Genomic DNA, 20,354 nt, shown 5'->3' on the forward strand with positions numbered 1-20,354 from the left:
TCTAGCTCCGCCCCTCCACCATTATCTAGCTCCTCCCCTCCTCCATTGCGGGGGTCGTCATTTTTCTGGTCTGGCCCGCTCTTGTCTCCTGGGCTCAGAGCTGTGCGCACCTTAGCAGGCGCTTCTAGCACGCTGCCTCGTGCAGTCGCCTCTCCTAGGGCTGCCGCATGAGTAAATCTGCTGCTGGTCACTCAGACCATTTAGTGGCGTTTGGCACCCTCTTGTGGCCAATATTTGTGCCTTATTTTCCATTGCTTCTTGTGAGCTCACCCTTGTGACAACCAATAACCATTACAGCCTTGGCCTGTACTATCTGTTCTTTTCAGCTTAACTGCTTGGCTATTTTTCTGGGACTGTATACGGGGGCCCCTTTATTGTCTCCATCACCCTGTATGGGACCTGATATGGCAAGTTAGATTGAGTCAGTTGAGGTATGCCTCTGGCATACCTACTTTCGGCAGGATTCTCACTCTGTCAGGAAGCGTATCTGACTAGACGTGGCAGGTCGCTGCCAGGGATTTTGAGATCCCTTGGAAGATACCGGTGTTACTGTATCGCTGAGTGCCATGACATGTCTCTCATGTCCACCGGTGTTCTTGACATGTGCATAAAATATTCCCTCCTCTACAGGCTGCTGCATCTGCGGCTAATACCCCGGATCCCCACATCCAGTGCGAGGTCTCCATGGAAGTATCCCTGCGTGGACATGGATTGGACCTGCTATCATTATGCCAGACAGTAGTCTCACCTGTCACTCGTCTCACAGCTGCTGCACTTCTAGTGCGAGGTGTCCACTGGATTGACCCATTGTCTATTATGGACCCATACCAGTAAGCTAGACAGTGGTCTGCATGGTTTTCTCCACCGCCTGTCACTTATCCAAGGGCTGATGTATCTGCGGCTGGAGTTCCGGTACCTCACTGCTAGTGCGTGGTGTCCGGAGGGGTGACCTGGCGTGTCCTATGGATCCTAAGCAGGGCGACGGGGATACAATCCACGGCTCCTAAGCCTCCCATGATCTCCCAGGGTTACTGGGATTCTATCCATTGCTTCTATGTCATCCCGCCCTTCCACATGCGTCAAAGGGGCACAGTTATTGCCTATCTGTCTGTCTCCCCTTATCACCAGCGCCTGGAGGGGCACCCGTTATGCCAGACCATTGTCTGCATGGTCTTCCATCTTTGGGCTGCCGCATGCATGACTGGGGCTTCCCGTACCTCACTGTTGGTGTGAGGAATCTGAAAGAGGGTCCCTGCAAATAAAAGGAACTGATGCCAGTCAGCCAGCTATTCATCTGCATGGTCTCCTACACTCCTGTGCCCCACTTTCTGTGGGAGAGTTCGAAGGAGTGTTCCTGTGCGTTCAGGAATCCTATACCAGTCAGCCACACGGTTGTCTGCATGGTTTACTGCTACGTTGGGTCAACTACCATACACTTTCCACACCGTGGCCGAAGTTTAGGTAACCCACTGCCAAGGTGTAGTTCCAAGTGAGTCACCCTATGTTGCTCCATGGGCCCTATACAATGCACCACATGCTGGTTTGTGGGCTTCCCTACTTTACCAGGTCCCTCTCCACATGCCTGCCACTCTCGCGGCTGAAGGCTGGTAACCCACTTTTAGTGTATGGTTCTGAATGCGGGACTCGGTGGGGCCATGGTCCCTATGCCAGATAGCCAGGATGTGTCTGTATGGCTTTCTAATCCACCAGGTCACCTTCCCCATTCCTGCCACTCTTGTGAATGGAGTGTCCCTGTGGGTTCATTGGGCCTTTTTTCTACCTGTAAATCAGACTGTCTGCATGTTTCCTGCCCGTTTTCTTACATCTTGGTGTGTGGCATCATTAGGAGATGGGGTGTTGGCGTTTCCTGCAGGTTCCATAGACTTTCTCAGCAAGAGTAGCACTCTCTGTTCCCCTTTCTATAGGTACAACGTTGGTCTGCTAGGGGCAGGGTTGTTTCATGCCGTTGGGTGCTGAGCCTGTCTTCCATACTGCCGCACTTTTGGATGTCTGCGGTTTCTTTTGTGTCTGAAGTCTTGGTACCTCACTACTATCGCGAGGTAACCATGTCTGTGACCCTACATATGCTATGGCCACTCTGCACGTCTAGAGCCCGCCTTCTGTTCGGTGGGGATGTTCCTCGGGCCTTCCTGTGATCTTGTTATCTCAGGTCTGTGGCGGTTGAGCACCTCTGCTCTGGCATGGAGTCTGATGGGATGTCAGTCCTCCCTATGCCTCCAGGTATCTTTCCTGGTTTCCTGTGCTGGGTGGCTCAGGCGCCTGCTCTGTTGCCTTGGACAACGACAGGATGGCTCTGTTGATGCACCATCTGGTCAAGGGTTACCTCGATATGATGTTGCAGGGTTCCTGGGTCTATGTGCACCCAGTACTTTTTCCCTTGCTGTAAGGTGGCCTCTCCCTGCTCTTACAGTGCCTGTTGTACTTTGACACGCCCCCTTCCACAGGGGGTACGGGTATCAGGGAGCTTGGCATGGTAAGTGCCTGGGTTTCATCTCGACCACCCCTTTTTTTTTTTTTTTTTCCCCTCCACTAGGGGGACTATTTTGCTGAGCACTTTCTACTGCTAAGATGCAGCCATCTCTCTCTCCCCACTATATAGGTGGGGTACCTGGCTGGGCCCTGTGTTTTTTTATTTTTTATTGGAGCAATCTGAAGAGCTTTTTGTCTATGCTTGTGTGCTTACAACCCTCTTTTGCAGCCTGGTTCTACTGCTACTCATGCAGCCATGGCACTCTCCTCTGTTGGAGGAGTTTATGCAATAATGTACGGCTCGGCGACAGCCATTCTAGCCACCGTTTTTTGTGGGATCCTGCCATTGCTCTCCTCCTCCCTCGGTGCAATCTCCTTGGAAGGGTGTGTTTTTTTTTTTCCCTTCCCTTTGACAGTGTCAGTTGCACTATACTGACACTACAGTCTTCTGGAGTAACCTTCATGTCCCCAGAACCTGGGAGCCCTAGCCGAGTTCCCTTTTTGTTTCCCCCTCAGTTCCTGTCATGACAGGTTGTTGCTTCGGAGTGCTCTGGTCCGCTCGGCCATGTGTAACGATCCTGCCAAGACTTCGATGCGATCCCATTAGTGGGGCGGTCTTTCTATACAACACTTCCTGTTTCGTCATGGAAGTTTGTCGTCCAATGCATTTTGCGAATGTTGAATTTACTTTACAGGTGTAAGTCTTCCAGGAGACTCTGGATCCTCCAATTCCCATGTTGGCCGCTCTGGTGTTCCCGGATGCTCATTTTCATGGCATTCCGCACCTATTTTTTTTGGCTGTTTTTATTTTATTTTTATTTTTTTTTACTTTCCGTCTCTCTTCCTTTTGGTTTCCATGTACTCCCGAGATGTAGGGTGTTCCGGTCATCTGGACTACACCAGTCGAGCCAATTTTGCCTCCCGGGTGCTTGTGGGACAGGGTTTTTGGGTCTGCAGCTGTTTTAGGTCATCGATCTTATGCACCAGGCCGGTTTCCGTCTTTTTTTTTTTTTTTTTTTCTTCCCTGTGGTTTTCTGGTCTCCACCCTCTGTGCTTGCCTTCTACTCAGGCGTATGCTGCTCACCCTGGTGTTTTTTCCGCCAGGTTCTCTGGAATCGGTTGACTCTGGATGAGGTGCCCTTTTCAATTTTTGTTTCCAAGCTGGACTAGCCCTCTGTCAGGTTCTGTGTTCCTTGGGGTTGATATCCTACCTCTTCCAGGATGGTTCCGGCCCATCTGGCTTACTAGTCGACTTTTTCTTGTCTCTCTATATGGACTGTAGGTTTAGAGTCTCTTTAAAGGACGGTCCCTTCGTTTGGCATCCTAGTCCATCTCTATGGACGGTGGGATCTTCAGGGAGCTCAGTTTCTGGGCCTCCGTTCTTTCTGGCCCTGGGTCTCGTCCGCAGACCTTACGGATGACTGGGTTCGGTCTCTGGACTGATTCCATTTCTCTGGTGGTTGTTGTTCCTCAGTTTTTGTTGCCTTTGCCTCAGGCAACCTTGTTGCTCTCCGGTGCTCCATGTGGCCCAAGACGTGGAATGCCGACGCCGCTTGTAAGCGTTCCCTTACGGACCTTCTGTTTCTGGGATCTCGTCTCTTTGGCAAGCGGGTAGATGAGATTATTTCTGATTCTACCGGGGGCAAGAGTTCCGCTTTGCCCCAAAACCATTCGCGCTGCACATATGCACATAGGAAGTCTTCTTCCTTTCGGCTTTCCTCGGGGTGGCCGGACAAGCAGATGGCCTCCCAGGACAGGAGAGCACCCTCCTTCAAGGCTCGCCCCTCCTGGAAAGCGGGGGCCCGTTCAAACCGCCCTCCTGCCAAGTCCGGTGCCCACAAGTCTACCACTGCCTGATGGTATGCCCCCATCTGAGGCTTCCTCTCGGGTAGCTGGTCGCCTGTCCTTCTTTTGGGACACTTGGGTTCGGGAGTTCGTTTCCCAGGGCTATCTTATTAGAATTTGGTTCTATTCCCCGGGATAGTTTTCCTGGTTCCGCTCTCCTCGGTCTCCTGCCCTCGCTGCAGCCTTTCAGGTTGCCCTTCGCACCCTTCTGTCCCAGGGAGTAATTGTGCCGGTCCCTCCTCGGGAATGTTTTTTGGGGTTCTACTTGAATCTCTTCGTGGTTCCCAAGAAGGACAGCGCTGTTAGTCCAACCCTCGACCTGAAGCTCCTCAACCGCCATGTGTGCCTGCGGCACTTCTGCATGGAATCCCTGTGGTTGGTGGTCGCATCCATGGATCTGGGCGAGTTCTTTTCCTCGGTGGACATCCAGGACGCCTACCTGCACATTCCTTTCTTTATGGCCCATTAGCGGTGGTTCTGGTTTCCAGTTCCTGCTCGTCACTTTCAGTTTGTGGCTCTGCCCTACGGGCTGGCTTCGGCTCCCCGGGTCGTTACAAAGACGCTGGCAGGAGGTGGTGGTCATTCTCCACTCCCGAGGGGTTTGTGGGCTCCCCTACCTGGACGACCTGCTCATCAAAGCGTCAAACAGAATCGGGTGAGCCTCAACATCACTCTGCAGACCCTGACCAACTTTGGTTGGATTGTCAATCGAAAGGAGTCCAACCAGTCTCTGACTCAATCTCTGGTTTTCATGGGGATCCGCATTGACATTGGCAGCAGGCAGTCTTACTCTTCCGGAGGACAAGCTATGGTCCTTGAGGTCGGGCGTTCATCTGCTCTGCCGTCCGAGCCCAATCTCTATCCGCTCCTGCATGGCGATGCTGGTCAAGGCGGTGGCAGCCATGTAGGCGGTTCTGTATGACCGTTTCGGTACCGCCCCCTCCAGCTTGCCATCCTGTCTCAGTGGGACAAGTTCTGTGTCTGTCTCTGTGTGTCTCGCTCTCTCTCGCTCTCAGATCCGCCTTCCTCCCAGTATCTGCCGCTCCCTCCTGGTGGCTTCCGTCCCCTGTTCCCGGGGTACAAACAGACAACGCCGCGGCCGTGGGATTCAATCGCCAAGGCGGCACCCGCAGTGCGTTGGCAAGTCAAGAGGTGGCAATAATTCTCTCCTCAGCGGTCCATATCCCCAGAGGGGACAATTGGGAGGCGGACTTTCTCAGCCGCTCCACAGCTGATCCCGGCGAGTGGTCTCTCCTCCCGGAGGTCTTTGCTCAGATATGCTGTCCATGGGGGACTCCAGACGGGGACCTGTTTGCGTCCCGCCGGAACAGAATGGTCCCGCGCTTCGTCGCCGGTCCCGGGATACCCTGGTGTTAGCAGTGGATGCTCTGGTGGTCCCTTGGACCCCATTATCTCTCCCCTAACCTCTTCTTGCTGTTTCCGCTGCTTCACAGGGTAGTCCAGAAGCTCAAGGCAGAAGGCATCTCCGCCATTCTGGTGGTGCCGGATTGGCCTCGATGCGGGTGGTATACAGACGTGGTTCGTCTCGTCGTAGACCTTCCCTTATGCAAAATTGGCAGCCCTCTTTGCTTTCCCCCTTCCTGACTCTTCATCAGGACAAGGTGGTTCTTCGGCCAGTGCCTTTATTCCAGCCTAAGGTCATCTCTTCTTTCCACCTGAATAAAGATATTGTGTTGACTTCCTTCTGCCCGGCCCATTCTCATCCCCTGGAGCGTCAGCTGCAGAAGCTGGACGTGGTTTGGGATGTTCAGACTTACCTGTCGGTCACCTCTTCCTTCCGACGTTGTGACTCGCTGTTTGTGCTCTCCGAAGGGCGGTGCAAGGGGCTCCAGGCCTCTAAGGCAACTATCTCCCGGGGGATTCAGTCCGCTATATCGGAGGCCTATAGCTGTGAGGGGTAGGTTCCCCCCTTCCGGGTGATGGCTCACTCCACTCGCGCGGTCAGCCATGGGGCTTCAGCTTTGCAAGTTTGCAAGGCGGCTACTTGGTCATCCTTGCACACCTTCTCTACGTTCTATCGTGTTCATACTTTTGCGTCTGCTGATGCGGGTCTTGGCTGCAAGTTTTTACAGGTGGCTGTTGATTCTTCCTCCTGAGTTCATTGTGGCTGGGATCTCTGTTCCCTCCCCATGGGCTTCTTTAGAACGTCCTGTGTCCCCCAATTGAAGCGATCGAGAAAAGTAGATTTTTTTATACTTACTGTAAAATCTTTCTCTGAGCTTCTACACAGCACCTGCCCATTGGTTTTGGTAGTTTGTGGCCAGCCAAGTTCGTCCGCCTGTTTGTGGGAGTTTTTTGGTCTGCCTTTTTTTTGTCTGAGTTTTGTTCGGACTGTTTTCTCTTTCTGTCACTTCTACTGCTTTCGGACTAAAATGATTAGCTCAGAGTCATTGGGCAGATATATCCTGCCAGGAGGAGCGGACTTCCTTTTTTGTTTTTTTGCCTAGTGTCAGCCTCCTAGTGGCAAGCAGCATACATCCATGTTCCTGTGTCCCCCTAATAATAAGTATAAAAAAATCTACTTTTTTTGTACTCACAGTAAAATTTATTTCTTGTAGCCTTCATTGGGGGACACCGCATTCATCATTTTATTATTTTTTTTTTGTGTCCGGTTCTTGGGTGTTTATCAGTGATTCTTTTCTAGGGTCCTTTGGACATATGACTTTTGTTGGCTTCTCCTACTGCTTTGTGACAACTGATTACCTCACTTCCAGTGGGCATATCCTGCCAGGGAGGAGCCGACTTTTTTTCCTAGTGTTAGCACCTCCTAGTGGCAAGAGCATATACCAATCAGTATCATTTTCCCCCATTGAAGGCTACGAAAGAGATTTAACAGTGAGTACAAAAAATCTCCTTTTACCTGCTATGCATTGTGTTCGGTCCTGGGCTCCTAATACTGTACATGTGGAATGTGATTGTTATGTTGGTGTCCTGATCGTGCTATTCTGTGTGATATTTGATGACCTTTCCTCTCATTAAATAACATTTTCTGACTTTCAGGGATGATATCCATGGTCAGTATTTGAGACTTGAAGATGTGCAGGTTGGACAAATTCTGGAGGTAAATCTAAATTCAGTTTTCATGAGCCAGACAATTGCAAATGTGTCCCAGAATTCGGTCATCCATGTCTGACACAAGGGGTGTGACATAGGAAAAAGGGCGTGACTTTAGTTAAGGGTGCATGCCGTAGGATGCAACACCTTGTACTAAACTGCAACACCCCCTCCACACATTAGATGAGTGTCAACTGAGCCCTACATTTCCTGCATTGTCTGTGGCTAGTCTAATGTACAGTCATGGCCGTAAATGTTGACACCCCTGAAATTAAGTATTTCTCACAGAAAAGGATTGCAGTAACATGTTTTGCTATACACATGTTTATTCCCTTTTGTGTGTATTGGAACTAAACCAAAAAAAGCAAATTGGACATAATGTCACACCAAACTCCAAAAAATGGGCTGGAAAAAATAATTGGCACCCATAACTTAATATTTGGTTGCACATCCTTTGGAAAAAATAACTGAAATCAGTCGCTTTCTCTAAGCTTCTTACACCTCTCAGCCGGAATGTTGGACCACTCTTCCTTTGTAAACTGCTCCAGGTCTCTCTTATTGGAAGGCGCCTTTTCCCAACAGCAATTTTAAGATCTCTCCACAGGTGTTCAATGGGATTTAGATCTGGACTCATTGCTGCCACTTCAGAACTCTCCATCGCATTGTTGCCATCCATTTCTGGGGGTTTTTTGACATATGTTTGGGTTCATTGTCCTGCTGGAAGACCCAAGATCTCAGACACAAATCCAGCTTTCTGACACTGGGCTGTACAGTGTGGCCCAAAATCCATTGGTAATCCTCAGATTTCATGATGCCTTGCACACATTCAAGGCACCCAGTGCCAGAGGCAGCAAAATGGCCCCAAAACATCATTGAACCTCCACCATATTTCACTGTAGGTACTGTGTCCTTTTCTTTGTAGGCCTCATTCCATTTTCGGTAAACAGTAGAATGATATGCTTTACCAAAAAGCTCTATCTTGGTCTCATCTGTCCACAAGATGTTTTCCAAGAAGGATTTTGGCTTACTCAAGTTAATTTTGGCAAAATGTAGTCTTGCTCTTTAATGACTGTGTCAGCAGCGGAGTCCTCCTGGGTCTCCTGCCATAGCGTTTAATTTCATTTAAATGTCGACAAATAGTTTTTGCTGACACTGATGCTCCCTGAGCCTGCAGGACAGCTTGAATATCTTTGGAACTTGTTTGGGGCTGCTTATCCACCATCCGGACTATCCTGCGTTGACACCTTTCATCAATTTTTCTCTTCTGTCCATGCCCAGGGAGATTAGCTACAGTGCCATGGGTTGCAAACTTCTTTAAAGGGGTATTCCAGGCCAAAACTTTTTTTTTATACATCAACTGGCTCTGGAAAGTTAAACAGATTTGTAAATTACTTCTATTAAAAAATCTTAATCCTTCCAATAGTTATTAGCTTCTGAAGTTGAGTTGTTGTTTTCTGTCTAACTGCTCTCTGATGACTCACGTCCCGGGAGCTGTCCAGTTCCTATGGGGATATGCTCCCATCATGCACAGCTCCCGGGACGTGACATCATCATTGAGCAGTTAGACAGAAAACTTCAGAAGCTAATAACTATTGGAAGGATTAAGATTTTTTAATAGAAGTAACTTACAAATCTGTTTAACTTTCCGGAGCCAGTTGATATATATATAAAAAAAGGTTTTGCCTGGAATACCCCTTTAATGTTGCGCACTGTGGACAAAGGCAAATCTAGATCTCTGGAGATGGACTTGTAACCTTGAGATTGTTGATATTTTACCACAATTCTGGTTCTCAAGTACTCAGACAGTTCTCTTCTCCGCTTTCTCTTGTCCATGCTTAGTGTGGCACACACAGACACACAATGCAAAGACTAAGTGAACTTCTCTCCTTTTTATCTGCTTTCAGGTGTGATTTTTTTTATATTGCCCCAGGTGAGTTTAAAGGAGCATCACATGCTTGAAACAATCTTATTTTTCCACAATTTTGAAAGGGTGCCAATAATTTTGTCCAGACCATTTTTGGAGTTTGGTGTGACATTATGTCCAATTTGCTTTTTTCCTCCCTTTTTTGGTTTAGGTCCAATGCACACAAAGGGAATAAACATGTGTATAGCAAAACATGTTACTGCAATCCTTTTCTGTGAGAAATACTTCATTTTCTTTAAAACATTTCAGGGGTGCCAACATTTTCATCAGAAGGGGAACTGCTGCTGGATCTTCCTACTTACATAAATATTTAGGCATCGTGATGTGCCTGTTTATGGGGGAGGGGTGAGATGGCAGCAGACAAATGTCTGTTTTATTTGTGTGGCCAATTTAAAGGGACGGTATTGCTGAGGAACCTCCTTTCAGATGAAGATTACCGATCATCAGATTGCCACAGTGGGTTTACATTTCTGAGGAAATTATACATTATGCGGCAGCCAGTCAAATAAGTGTCCAGCCACGTAATGCAAGAATGTAAATATGTTCTGGCTTAAAAAGTCAGGTCCCAAGCATTGAAGAACACCCTCTGTTACAGTAGTCCCTCAAGTTACAATATTAATTGGTTTCAGGACGACCATTGTATGTTGAGACCATAACTCTATGGAAACCTGGTAATTGGTTCTGAAGCCCCAAAATGTCATCCAAAAATTATAGGAAAATGTGAGGATTAAACAAAAATAAGTAGATAACTTATACAGATAAAGCAAGTCCTTGCATATAAAAGTAAGAAAGATCTGCTGGGAGCTGTAATCACTGTCTATGTAGAGGACAGGAGCTTCTTCAAGGTCCTGTACAGTACACACAATGGCCCATATTTATCATTGGGGCAAAAAAGGACCAAGCAGGTTTTTTTTGCCCCTTTTTGTTTACACATTTCTGCTGATTTTGAGTTGCAATCCACTGATTTTGGCAATACACATGATATGGAAGGGTTTTATCAACTGCGCCTTTTTGGGAAAAGGAGCAAAAAAGGCGCAAAGCCACTGAAAAGTATCTAAAACTACACCTGCCCAGACTTAGCTTTTTGGTGTATGTGAAGAGTGAAATTTCAGAAAATGTGACCTGCACAAAATTTATCAAGTGCTCTGACCATTTAATAAATTTGGTGTTCCTACACGTTACCAGCACACAAAAAAGGTGTAAAAAAAAATGCTTCATTTACACTACAATGATAATTGTGGGCCCATGTCTTAAAAAAATAAATAAATAAAATAATGTAAAATGGAGCCGCTCTTACCTGGTGTCTAAAGGAGCAGCTCACCCTGGCACAGGTAAATAGTACAGATCATGTAATACCTCCCTGTACTGTAGGGGGCGCTACCAGACATCAGTCAGTGCACGCACTTCAGTAATACAGGGGTTTTTCTAGTGAAGGCCCATTCTGATTTGTCAGTTCTTTCAGCCATTGACACGTTTCACAGATCTGGACTGTCTGTAGAATTGTATGTTGAGTCTGGTTTCAAGTTACAATGGTCCAAAAAAGACCACTGTATGTTGAAATTATTGTATACTTGCTGAATACCCGGCGTTGCCCCGTTTTTCCTTCCTAATCCTTGTTGTGGAGGAAAATCAACAGAGGAAGCATTTGACCTCATATCCCGACCGGTAATATGTGACCAGGTATTGAAATATCTCCAGCTGTACGGAAATTATGTGAGATCATACATTTCTCATTGATTTGCATGGGACTTTAAACAAAACCCCGACCCTCACAAATGGGGGTAGTTAAATTAACTGTCCTATATTTTAAGTGGACATATAAGTAACATGTGACCAAGTATTATCGAAATATCTCCAGCTGTTTGGAAGTTATGCAGTAACATATATTTCCCATAGACTTGTATGGGACTTTAAACAAAAACCCCGCCCCTGGCAAATGGGTAAAGGTTAAATTACCTATCCTATGTTTGTTGACATATAAGTAACATGTGTGCCAAGTTTCATGTTATTATCTTTAGCCGTTTGGACGTGATGCTGGAACATACACACATACATATACACACACATACGTATACACACACATACGTATACACACACATACGTATACACACACATACGTATACACGTACACATACGTATACACGTACACATACGTATACACGTACACATACGTATACACGTACATACACACACACACACACACACGTACGTACACACACACACATACACACACACACACACTTCAGAACCAATTACCAGGTTTCCATAGAGTTCTGGTCTCAACATAAAATGGTTTCAATATACAATGGTCGTCCTGGAACCAATTAATATAGTAACTTGAGGGACCACTGTAGTCACTTTGTCATTGTATTAGTAGAGTTCGCTGGGTAGATACTATGTATCAAATTGACACAGTTCGTCTCACCAGTCCTGAAGCGGTCCTTCTGCGCTCTCACGTTTACCCACTGTGGCTTCCAGTACGGCCGCCTTGTCGCTCCTAGGATAGCGAGTCTTTCCTCCTGTAAATCTACTGCCCCTAAAATATGTCCCATGCTTTACAATGCTGTGTATTCATCATAGGAGCATGAATTTTAATGCATTGTGATCTGGACTATTAGATCTCTATTGTAATGAATTATAACATAACATTTTATTTTGCATCTTACAGGGTACTGTGAATAGTTTGATTCCTTTAGGAATGGTTGTGGATATCACGAAGCACCTTACTGGTCTTGTGCCCACGCTTCACCTAGCAGATGTCACCCTCAAGCACCCGGAGAAGAAATACACTGGCGGGAGCAAGATCAAGTGCAGGGTAAGGAGATCTGACTTTGTTCAGGCGGTTGAGGATAGCTATGGCTTCCTAAAATAGGTACACTAATAAATGATCGCCTTTATTACATTATAGGTCCTGGATGTGGATCCATCAGCCAGGAAATTGATCTTGACCAGGAAGAAAATGATGATAGATTCAAACCTGCCCATCCTTACCACCTACCATGATGCCACGCCCGGCCTGGTCACTCATGGCTTTATTTGGTCTGTGAATGATACCGGATGTGTCGTCAAGTTTTATAACCATGTTAAAGGACTGGCACCGATCCGGGAGTTAAGCACGGAGTATATTACATCACCGCAAGACATTTTCTTTAAGGGACAGGTAATGTTGCAGCTATCCAGAATCTGTACTGTGATGCTATTGCGATTAATCTAGGGCAGTGTTTCCCAATCTAAGTGTCTCCAGCTGTTGAAAAACTACAACTCCCAGCATGCCTGGACAGCCGTTGGCTGTCCCGGCATGCTGAGAGTTGTAGTTTTGCAACAGCTGCAGACATCCTGGTTGGAAAATGGATCTAGAGACCTAATATAACATAACATGTCGATTACCAATGAACTAATAGTTGCAATTTGGACCAGTTCTGTCACATTGTTGGATAAGGAGCTTACAACAGTCCCTGTTTACAGTTTTGGCCTATGCAAAAGTAGGGATGTCCCGATAATGGTATCGTTTTCTTGAACGATACTGGACATTTGTACTTGTACTCGTGCAAATGTCTCTGATACTTTATCCGATACCTGCCGGGGGGAACCTAGGAAGGCATGTATCGCAGGAGTGCAGTAAGCCCCGCCGCACTCTCCTTGCAGTTTAAAAAGTGGCCAGTCCGGGCGGCTGTCCAAGCCCTCACTCTAATTGGCTCTATAACCGCAGGACACTTTTCCCAGATCCCTTGGCCAGCGAGCGCTCTCCATGGAGGCTGCAGCTTCAGGAGCAACGCCTGACCTCTACCCTGGAACAGGCGGAGTGACGTCACTTCACCTGCACCAGAGCGGAGGACCAAGGATGCAGGAGGATGATTCCCAGCAGTTCCACTTTCACCGATCAGCATGTTCTCACAATGTAATCTCGCTGTCCCACCCCCCACGTACTGAAATAGCACATTCTCGGCACTTGTACTTGGTCTTAAAAAGGATCATAACATCTCTGCAAAAGCCCTGAATCTGTAATATTATACAATTCTTTTGAGATGTCCCTTCCAGTCAAGTTGACCAAATTATTAGTCCAGTTTTGTCTTGGATATACAGTGGTCCCTCAACATACAATGGTAATCCGTTCCAAATGGACCATCGTTTGTTGAAACCATCGTATGTTGAGGGATCCGTGCAATGTAACGAATAGGACAGCGGTCTACAACCTGCGGACCTCCAGATGTTGCAAAACTACAACACCCAGCATGCCCGGACAGCCAACGGCTGTCTAGGCATGCTGGGAGTTGTAGTTTTTCAACATCTGGAGGTCCGCAGGTTGAAGACCACTGGTATTGGAGGTTATGCTCGTGTGTCCCCGCCGCTCCGGACCGTCACCGCTGCCCTGGATGTCGCCCTCCATCGCTGTGGGGTCCCCTGACGCTCCGGCAAGGCCTCTGCTTCCTCGGCACCCTCGCTCTCCGCTGCCGCCATCACGTCGCTACGCACGCCGCTCCTATTGGATGACGGGACGGCGTGCGCAGTGATGTGATGGCGACGATGGAGAGCGCCATAGATGCAGGGGTTCCCGAAGAGGACGCACCGGAGCCCCGAGGACAGGTAAGTGATAGTCAGCGGACCACAAGGGGCACCGTAAACGGCTATCCGGTGGCAGCTGAAGCAGTCAGCGCTGCCGGATAGCCGTTTATGCGATGGCCCCGACATACAAAAGCATCGTATGTTGATGCTGCCTTCAACATGCTATGGCCTCTGAGAGGCCATCGTATGTTGAAATGATCGTAGGTCGGGGGGGGGGTCACTGTATCTGTTTCTACGAAAGCTTGATGACAACCACTGTGACTGTACAGCTTCTGCAGAGGTTGAGATCCAGCGACGATTTTGCACCAGACAGGTTAGTATGAAACGTTCCCAGAAATGCTGATAATGAACTACAGTGTCATAGATGAGAATCTCTGTTGGTGCTGAATTTTAGATACTTGTAAAAAGTGGGTGAGGCTATTGCCTAAGTACAAGCTTCCTCAAGAAATTTGCCCAGCCCTTTTGTCACGTGTTAGACGTTGTCATGAAATAGATGCGGTTTTTGGAAGTTATATACATGTATATGAATAGTGGTGTTTCCTAATTTGCAGGTGGTTAAAGTAAGAGTGTTACAATGTAATCCAGAGAAAGAGACTTTGCTGCTGTCCTTCAAGATAATAGAAGATGAGGACGGTGTAAAGAAAACCAGGCCTGTTAAACAGGACACAAAAACATACGAATATGGAAAGGTATTTATTGGAACTTATTATTTCTTTACAATAAATTGTGCTTGCTGTTATGGGAAATGCACATTAAACTGATAAGAAAAACATAAACAATGTGTCTAAATACGGTGTTTAAATGATGAGTACCCATTAAGTGTTTTTACATATTTGCCATTTATTCACTGCGTTAAGGAGGAAAAATGGGAATTTTATTTCCATGAGATATCCGTGCTGGGTTCCTGTTGGTGCCAGTGGAGATTTGTAACTTAGTTGCTTTTACCTGAGTCTTAAGTTACTTAGGTGAGTACTGCGGTCTCTTCATTGTTTACATGGGTCCATATACCAACACAATGTATATTTAGTAACAGCTGTCCATTGTGTTGCAACTTTATTTGCTTGAATGAGACATGGCTGCAACACTCTGCTCAACTTCTGCTACATATACAGTGTGCAGGCGTACAGAGCCATGAACACAGTGAAGAGGCTGCAGTGTTCCCCCTGTTAACCCTGCAGGGTTATTCTGCATATTGCAAAGTGTTATATCCTGATGGGGGGGGGGGAACATACTTACCTTTCCCCGACCCTATACCGGCCCCCCACAGCTCCCGTTTGTCTCTGTCTGGTCCCCTGATCTTCTGCCTGCTTCCAAAGTAAGCGCTCTGTGAAGGAACTTTCAATACAGCCAAGGAGGGACACTGCTGCAGCCAGTAAATGACTCCTGCTCTGTGTGCTCATCTCAGAAGCAGGAAACAGACAGAAAATGAAGGGACAGCACTGAGCCGAACAGGAGCTGCAGGGGAGCGGGGCAAGGTAATATAGATTTTAATCTTCTTCTGGCCCCAGCAGGATATTAAGTTTCATAAAATGCCAGATAACCCCTTCAGACAGCTTAGGGTGCTGAGAGGTAGCCTTGATATGGCCTATCCTAATACTGTCGTAATGGAAGGCCCCATAACCATTCTTTGGTACACTACAAGAGTGTTCAGAAATATTGCCACTATTCACCTTTTCAGCATTCTTGGGATGTATGTATTGGTAAACTTGTGAATTTATTTATTTATGTTGAAAGCGATCTCAACGGTCTTCCTTTTGATGTAATACGGTTTTTGTTAAATGGGCAATGTTGCTTCAAACAACTACTCTCTTATTTTCTCCCCTGCCAGATTGTGGATGTGAACATTGTAAGCAAGGAGGATGACGGGCTGCATGTGGTGGTTCTGCCAGAGGAAAGTCCTGTGTTTCTTCCTAAGGCCCATCTTTCTGATCACATTGCCAATTGCGAGCTCTTGTGGCACTGTCTGAAGGAGGGAGATCAGCTTACTGGATTGATGACTCTGGGCACCTTTAAAGGCAGAACTGTATCCTTTTACTTTATATGTCCTTGGGCAGCTTTGAAGCTTATTGATCGTACAATGAAGATGCAATTTTGTAAGAACCATTTTTGAAGAACTGTTTGCAAGACAGCAACCATCTACCATGGTCTGTGATTTTAGGGAGAGAACAGAAAGAATCTTCTTTTCAGCTGAGGGTTTGCTATAATTGTATAATAATATATTAACCCCTTAACGATGCAGGACGTAAATGAGGTGGTACTTAACGCACCAGGACGTACATTTGCTTCCCATAACCGCGAGCATCGGAGCGATGCCCTGATCATGCGCGGCAGGTCCTGGCTGCTGATAGCAGCCAGGGACCCGCCGGTAATGGTCTGCCATTAACCCCTTAGATGCCGTGATCAATACAGATCACAGCATCTGCAGCATTGCGGACACTAAAATGGATGAGCCGATCGCCTGCAGCGCTGTCCCCTACGGGGACTATTAAAGTAAAAAAAATTTGAAAAACCCCCTCCCCCCGATAAAAATGTAAATTGTCCCATTTTCCCTATTTCACCCCCAAAAAGTGTAAAAATTTTTTTTATATAGTTATATATATATAGTTATATATAGTTTTATATATATATATATATATATAGTTATATATATATATATATATATATATATATATATATATATATATACACATATTTGAAATATAATGTCACTGATAATGTGAATGTAAAGAACCTTTTATTCCCCAAAACCTGTATAAAAAATATATTAAAAGTTTTATATAAGCAAATATGGTAAGTAAATAAAAAGTACAGATCACGGCGCAAAAATTGAGCCCTCATACCGCGGCTTATACGGAAAAATGAAAAAGTTATAGGTCTTCAAAATAGGGGGATTTTTAACGTACTAATTTGGTTAAAAAGTTTGCGAATTTTTTTTTTGTTAGCACAACAGTAATAGAAAAGTATGTTATCATGGGTATCCTTTTAATCGTATTGACCCAAAGAATAAAGAACACATGTCATTTTTACCATAAATTATATGGCGTGAAAACAAAACCTTCCAAAATTAGCAAAATTGCGGTTTTCTTTTTAATTTCCCCACACAAAGTGTTTTTTGGTTGCGCCATACATTTTATGATATGAGTGATGTCATTACAATGGACAACTGGTCGCGCAAAAAAACAAGCCCTCATACTAGTCTGTGGATGAAAATATAAGAGTTATGATTTTTGAAGGCGAGGAGGAAAAAATGAAAACTTAAAAATTCAATTGTCTGAGTCCTTAAGGCCCAAATGGGCTGAGTCCTTAAGGGGTATGTATATATATATATTTGTATAATAAAATCATAGGCAGTCTGTTTCAGCTTATTAAGTATACGGTCACTACACAGATGTATGCTTTTGCGCTGCTGATGTGTTTAGAGAACAGAATTCCCTTGGCTGGATAGATTTATAGCAAAGTCTCAGATTTTACAAGTGTTATCTCTGTATCCGTATTCGGCCTGTAATGCACTAAAGACTCTCCCTATTCACTTACGGCTAACACAGATCTTTAAAATGAGTGAGGAAAGACACAAAATAATTATGCAATTATTAAAGGGGTATTCCCACTATTAAAAATTATTGCTTATCCGTAGGATCGAGGGATAACTAGGTCAGTGTTTTCCAAACAGTGTCTCCAGCTGTTGCAAAACTACAGCTCCCAGCATTCCAGCTGAGAGTTGTAGTTTTACGACAGCTGTAGATAAAGGGGGATATTTATCATAACCTGTGCAGAGGAAAAGTAGAGCAGTTGCCCTAGCAACCAATCAGATCGCTTCTTTAATTTTTAAAAAGTCCTCTGAAAAATAGAAGTGATCTGATTGGTTGCTATGGGCAACTGCACCACTTTTCCTCTACACAAGTTTTGATAAATCTCCCCTATACTGTTTGAAAAACACAGAACTAAGTGATTGAGGGTGTGCAGACCTCTGGGACCCCCGCTGATCACCATCACGGGGGAGAAGTCCCCCCTCAATGAATGGAGCACACTGCTACTCCAGTCTCCCCCCCCCCCCAATTCCCCACAATAAACTAGTTATCCCCTAGGATATCTTTCAAAACACCAGTAGTAGATGAGGGTGGTGGGCCTGGTACATATTTTGTATTGGCTGCTAAGAATTTTAAGTTATACTTGGCAATAGTATGTATTAGTCTCCATTTACTAAATAATACCTGAAGTTTCCTACAACTTCTGACATATAATGGTGACCTACCAGAAGTTGTGATCGATTTAGGTTTTTGGTACTGAATCCCACCCACCTCCACCCACAGATTGCTAGAACAAAGGTACAAAAGAGCTTAGTTTAGGGATATATTTCTTTTGTTTCTGTATTGTATAATATACTGAGAGGTTTATACCTCATTTTAGCTTTTGGAGTAATAATTTTTAATTCTCTTAAACATTCCTTTACAAAATGCTTCAGATAGTAACCAACAAAGCTGCCCTCATCTCATTCACGAACAATAATCCGGTCGTAGAGGACATTACGGAAGTACATATTGGGATGGTGTTTACTGGGTTTGTGAAAAATATAATGCCTTATGGAATCTTTGTGGAGCTCCCATATAGACTTGTTGGTCTGGCCCCTATATCTGTAAGTAACCAAGGTTTTTTCTATCTGTCTACTAATTTTCTTTTATTCACACAATGTGCCGCTCCAATTCCAATCTGCCACCAAGGCAACCATATGACACCCAGAGGGTTTGTTGTTACTAGTAATACTCTTCAACAATACTCATGCAGTGGCCTCAGTTACTCTATTCCCCTATCATGCACTTGTCTCTCCACTATAATTTCCCAATTGTGGTATTAAATTTGTGATAACTCAATTCATAACATTTTTGTTGGGTGAGCAGTTCTGATACTGAGCTCCAGATCCCCTGCTTGCCAGCACACAGACTGATCTGGTGTTTAAGTATCTTGAAAAGTTGGATGATATAGTGGCCATATTGGTTGTCACTCAGTTTTACCAAGAGTAGACAGATTTGTTTGTGGATAGTTTGTTATAATTGGGGGGATTCACCTACATCAGCAGAGGGGCAGAATTGCTCACTCTTAATTTATCTTCCATGGCACAGCAGTGTGCCAGTGCTGGTACTGCTGGGGAGCCAAAGTATAGTATATTTAGAAATAGATGAGTATTATTCTCTTTCCCTACCCCCCACTTCCCCTCTTTCGCTCTGCCCATGCACAGTGCCACAGGAAAAGCCAGTCTGGATGCACCACTGTGCCACTCTCCTTAGTTCACAGCCTGGCTTCCAGATCCTTTTGCTGTGATTTGCTGACTGCCACCTCCTTGGTCCAAGATTGGAAGAGCATGTATCTGAAGCTGTTTGTGGCAAGAGCTCTTTCTTGCCCCAGAATTAAAAACATTTAGAAAAATAAACCCAGTTCTCAAGTCCATGTCCTTTTGTGCACCCACATTGTTGATTCTCCAAATCTGTTTTGACAGGTCCCCTTTTGAAGAAGGTCTGCCCTTAATAGGGACTCCCTGACTCTGTTGGCAGGCTTTTTCATATTTGGGCATCGTGCACCAATCTCCTCCTCAGGTGCGTTGCCCTTCGCAGTTAGCCCTCAGGCCTACAGACCACTTCTTTCAGTACATATCTCCCAGCTCTGCGGTGAAGACTGTCTACTCTTCTCAGTAATGCAGAAAAGATAGGATCCAATCCTTCGGTCTAGAGTAGTGGAGGGCAGTGATCAGGCTTTCTTTCCATTGTCGTTATCAGACTGCCACATACTGTTATATATACATCTCACCATTGCTTCCTCAAGCTTTCCCCTTGGCCGACTGACTGTTACACTTGCCTTACGTGGGACTTCGGCATGCTCATGCAGTTCTTGTGTAGATCTTATCCGGTTATAAAATCTAGGACATTCTTCTTGTCAGCCTGAATTCTCTAGGCAGGCTATCCCCTGCACTTTGTGCCACAGTCATTTGTTATATTTTGCGGTTCCAACCACTTACATTGATTTCCAGCCTTGCTCTGTTATACTATTCCTCCCATTGCAGACTGTTTTTTCCAACCACTTCCCTAATTCTTCTCAGACTACCCTGCTGGAGGAGTGTGCAATTCTACCCAGTCTGACAATGCCATCGTGGTCTCCCTTTTTCATTCATCATAGGACCTGTAGCTCAACATTGTACACAGGGTCAGCCATGATTCTAATGTGGAACTAAGGCCCCATTCCATCTTTAATCTATGGACTGCTTCCCAGATAAGTGTGCATATAGATAGAGCTGTCACTCACTCTGTAGGACCATCCATTTGACTTCTTGGTCCAAGTATTCAAGTAGATTGTTAGTGATTAACAGCTCTCTATATATACTTATAGATAACTGTCAATCACTCAGTAGGGCCGCCAACATGCCCACTTAGCCCAGAATGAATAGAGGTTTACATGAATAAATGACAAG

The 20,354-nt window shown here is 45.6% G+C and overlaps 1 protein-coding gene across 2 annotated transcripts in view; it reads left to right on the plus strand.

Moving 5' to 3' along the window:
- The window catches only part of PDCD11 (programmed cell death 11), an 80,833-nt gene that overhangs the window by 19,386 nt on the left and 41,093 nt on the right, over positions 1-20,354 (plus strand). For both annotated transcript variants that reach the window (XM_056529675.1, XM_056529676.1), the window contains 6 exons: positions 7,357-7,417; positions 12,003-12,149; positions 12,243-12,494; positions 14,449-14,586; positions 15,726-15,920; positions 18,360-18,530. In XM_056529675.1, coding sequence (XP_056385650.1) covers positions 7,357-7,417; positions 12,003-12,149; positions 12,243-12,494; positions 14,449-14,586; positions 15,726-15,920; positions 18,360-18,530 — 964 coding nt within the window. The remainder of the gene's footprint in view (positions 1-7,356; positions 7,418-12,002; positions 12,150-12,242; positions 12,495-14,448; positions 14,587-15,725; positions 15,921-18,359; positions 18,531-20,354) is intronic.

This window comes from Hyla sarda, chromosome 7, assembly GCF_029499605.1.
Source record: "Hyla sarda isolate aHylSar1 chromosome 7, aHylSar1.hap1, whole genome shotgun sequence".
Classification (NCBI taxonomy): domain Eukaryota; kingdom Metazoa; phylum Chordata; class Amphibia; order Anura; family Hylidae; genus Hyla; species Hyla sarda.